The sequence below is a fragment of the Nothoprocta perdicaria genome, unplaced genomic scaffold (genome assembly GCF_003342845.1).
Source record: "Nothoprocta perdicaria isolate Ctin4 unplaced genomic scaffold, notPer1 scaffold_252, whole genome shotgun sequence".
NCBI lineage: Eukaryota > Metazoa > Chordata > Aves > Tinamiformes > Tinamidae > Nothoprocta > Nothoprocta perdicaria.
In genome coordinates this window covers 307119-309910 of record NW_020455480.1, presented here as the reverse complement: position 1 = coordinate 309910, position 2792 = coordinate 307119, and the positions used below count along the sequence as shown (strand labels likewise).

Below are 2792 nucleotides of genomic sequence, written 5' to 3'. Positions count from 1 at the left end.
GCAGGACCCCCGCGGAGGCGCAGGCGCTGGCGCTGGCGGTGGCGCGGGCGGCTCACGCCACGTTCTTCTGGAGCTCGTCCAGGAAGTTGATGAAGCGCGTCTTGAGGGTCTCGGCGTAGGGCGTGAGGCGCTCCTTGAAGTCCTGCACCAGGGGCGACACCTTCTCGCGCAGGTTGCTCAGCTGCTCCACCACCTTGGCCTGGTACTCGGCGGCCTGCGGGATGCCCTTCTCGCGGATCTCCTCGAGCTTCTGGCTCAGCTTCTGGCGCAGCTCGTCGCTGAAGGGCGCCAGGTTCTTGCGCAGCTCCTCCACGTGCGCGCGCAGGCGGTCGCGCGCCTCCTCGGCCACGGGCGTCAGCTTCTCCTGCATGAGCTCCACCTTCTGCTTGGTGAGCTCCTTGAGCTCCTGCGCCACGGGCGCCAGCCGCTGCCGGTACTGCTCCACCTCCTCCGTCCACTTCTGCGAGAACTGCTCCAGGAAGGGCCGGATCTTCTCCTTGACCTCCTCCAGGTCCTTGCTGAGCTCCTGGCGCAGCGCCTCCGTGTCCTTCAGCCACATCTCGCGCATCTCCTTGTAGTAGGGTGCCATGTCCTCACGCAGCTTGGCGGCCGCCGCGCTCAGCGTGTCCAGGTTGTCGGCGAGCTTCAGGCTGCGGAGAGCGGCGGCCGCGGTCACGAGGGGCACGCGGGGCACGCAGGGCACGCAGGGCACGCAGGGCACACGCGGCCGCGCGCCAGCAACACTTACTCGAGCTGCTTGCCCACGGCGGAGGCCTCGAACTGCGCGATGGCATCCTTGCTGCTGGCCTTCACCGTCTCCAGGTAGACCTCCACCATGTCGCGGAGGCGGTCCAGGGGCTCCTGGGGCTCATCGTGCTGCCAGAAGGACCGTGCCTGCGTGCCTGCGGAGAGAGCGCCGCGCTGAGCACCGCGCGCCCGCCGGCGCCCCGTGTCCGCCGCCACGCTGCCACCTACCCGTCAGGAGCACCAGGGCCAGGGCCACCACCGCGGCTCTCATCGTCGGGCTGGACCTGCGGGCAGAGGGGACGCGGTCGGTGCGGGCGGCTGCTCCGCGGGGCCGCAGGAGAGCGGGCGCCCCGGGACAGCCGCGGCCGGAGGCGAGCGTGGGCGCTTACCGGCTCGCTCTGCTGCTGCTGCTGCTGCCGCTGCTGCCGCTGCCCCGTGTGAGCGGCCGCCTCGCGCCGCCGCTATTTATGCAGGAGGGGCAGCCCGCGGAGATAAGGCCGCGGCGCGGGGCAGGGATCGCTCCGCGCGCGGGGCTGGCGCGCAGGGGTCAAGGATCGCGCACGCCGGCAGCGCCCACTTGGCAGCGCGGCGGCGCAAACAGGAACTCCCCGCGGGCCGCGGCTCGCGCGCCCGCCAAGCCGCCTGTTTACGCGCCGCTGACCCAGATTCCTGCGCCGCGGCGGCCCCGCCGGGGCCCCTCGGCAGCCCCGGCCCTGGCCGCCCGCCTGGCCGGTGCTCGGGGCCCGCGGCGCCCCGGCCCCCCGCTCCGTGCGGAGCCCGCCGCCGCGCACAGGGGCCCTCGTGCGCCCCGCAAGGGGCACGTGCGTGGAGCCGGCGGGGGCAGCCTCCCCGCGTGGGCACGGCGGCGCAGGGAGAGGCGCCCCAGGGCGAGGGCTGTGTCCTGCAGCCCCAAGGAGGCCCCTGGCACATGGGGCAGTGGCCGCGGGTCCCGGCGGCGCCGCCCTGCGCTGCCCTGCGCCCGCGTGTGGTGCCGGCCCCTGCGCCCCGCGGAGCTGAGCAACGAGGCACACGCCAGGCAGAGCCCATCGCAATCATGGTTTTATTTGTCATGATCCCGCTGTCCAGCTAACCGACTAGTTGCAAGTGACCCACAGAAAATTGGACTGAAGGTTTTACGGAACCTTGTTTTTTCTTTTTTTCTCTCAAGTCCAACATAAATGAGGGAGAAAAAATACTTCTGACATTTCCAAAAAACAGAAATAATAGCAAAGTATATTAATATACATTCAACATATACTGCGCGTATTGATTACTACAATACAAAGCCATGATAAGGAAGTGTGGTGCTGTGACATGGCCCGCTGAGCGGGGCCCCGTGGCGCGGCAGCGTGCGGGCACTGCGAGCGGGGCAGCCCGCCCGGCGCGGGGCGAAGGCCCTCGGCGCTGCCCTGGTTCACGGGCAGGAGCGAGGCGAGGGCTCCGCGCCGCGGGACTCGGCGCCGCGGGCACCGTGGGGCTCCGTGGCACCGCGCAGGCTGCGGCCGCCCCGTGGCTCCGGACACGCGGCTCCGCCAGCAGCGGCGCCTGGCCCGTGGCCCCTCGCGCTTCCTCGCTGTCCTTGTGCAGCGGCCGCGCCGGCAGCGCGGCGGGCCCGGAGCAGGGCAGGGCAGGGCGCGAGCCGCACGCGCCGGCACCCCCGGGCAGGGCACCGCCGTCGCCACCGGCACCAGAGAAATCCACTCACAGGTACAATGTCATTGAAGGAAATAAAGTACTTTGAACAGAAGGTGCAAGTCACAATTCATATAGAACAGAATCTAGTTAAAAATTTCTCTCAAACAGAAATTCCTTTTGCCTTTTATTAATAACAATAATAATAAAACAACATTTACCAAAAAAACAATTCCTACGTGATCAGGAGGAAAAGCTGAGGAACAACAACAAAAAAAAGCTGACTTCCCTACGTTAAGCCGGGAAAAAAGAAAACAGAGAAACGAGTTGCGTGGCGCGTGGGAGGGGCGGAGGGCGCGCGGCGGGGGCGGCCTCGCGCCCCAGGCCCAGCGGAGGCCGGGCGGGAGCGGCGC

General features: G+C 68.1%; 1 protein-coding gene across 1 annotated transcript; it reads right to left on the bottom strand.

The window, feature by feature from the left end:
• Positions 1-11: 11 nt before the first annotated feature.
• Positions 12-1155, bottom strand: LOC112948069 (apolipoprotein A-I). The gene is made up of 4 exons (XM_026040274.1): positions 1137-1155; positions 976-1031; positions 749-902; positions 12-650 (listed from the first exon to the last, which is right to left on the bottom strand). The coding sequence occupies exons 2-4, from the start codon at positions 1016-1018 to the stop codon at positions 53-55; spliced, it is 795 nt and encodes a 264-aa protein (XP_025896059.1). The 5' UTR covers positions 1019-1031; positions 1137-1155; the 3' UTR covers positions 12-52.
• Between the last annotated feature and the right edge of the window lie 1637 nt (positions 1156-2792).

Bases quoted from the DNA above. Each gene is read 5' to 3' on its own strand.
- LOC112948069 (XM_026040274.1), bottom strand. From the start codon at position 1,018: ATGAGAGCCGCGGTGGTGGCCCTGGCCCTGGTGCTCCTGACGG. The intron at 903-975 runs GTAGGTGGCAGC...CTCTCTCCGCAG, and splicing joins GGCCCTGGTGCTCCTGACGG to GCACGCAGGCACGGTCCTTC. The intron at 651-748 runs GTAAGTGTTGCT...CGCTCTCCGCAG, and splicing joins GCCGTGGGCAAGCAGCTCGA to CCTGAAGCTCGCCGACAACC.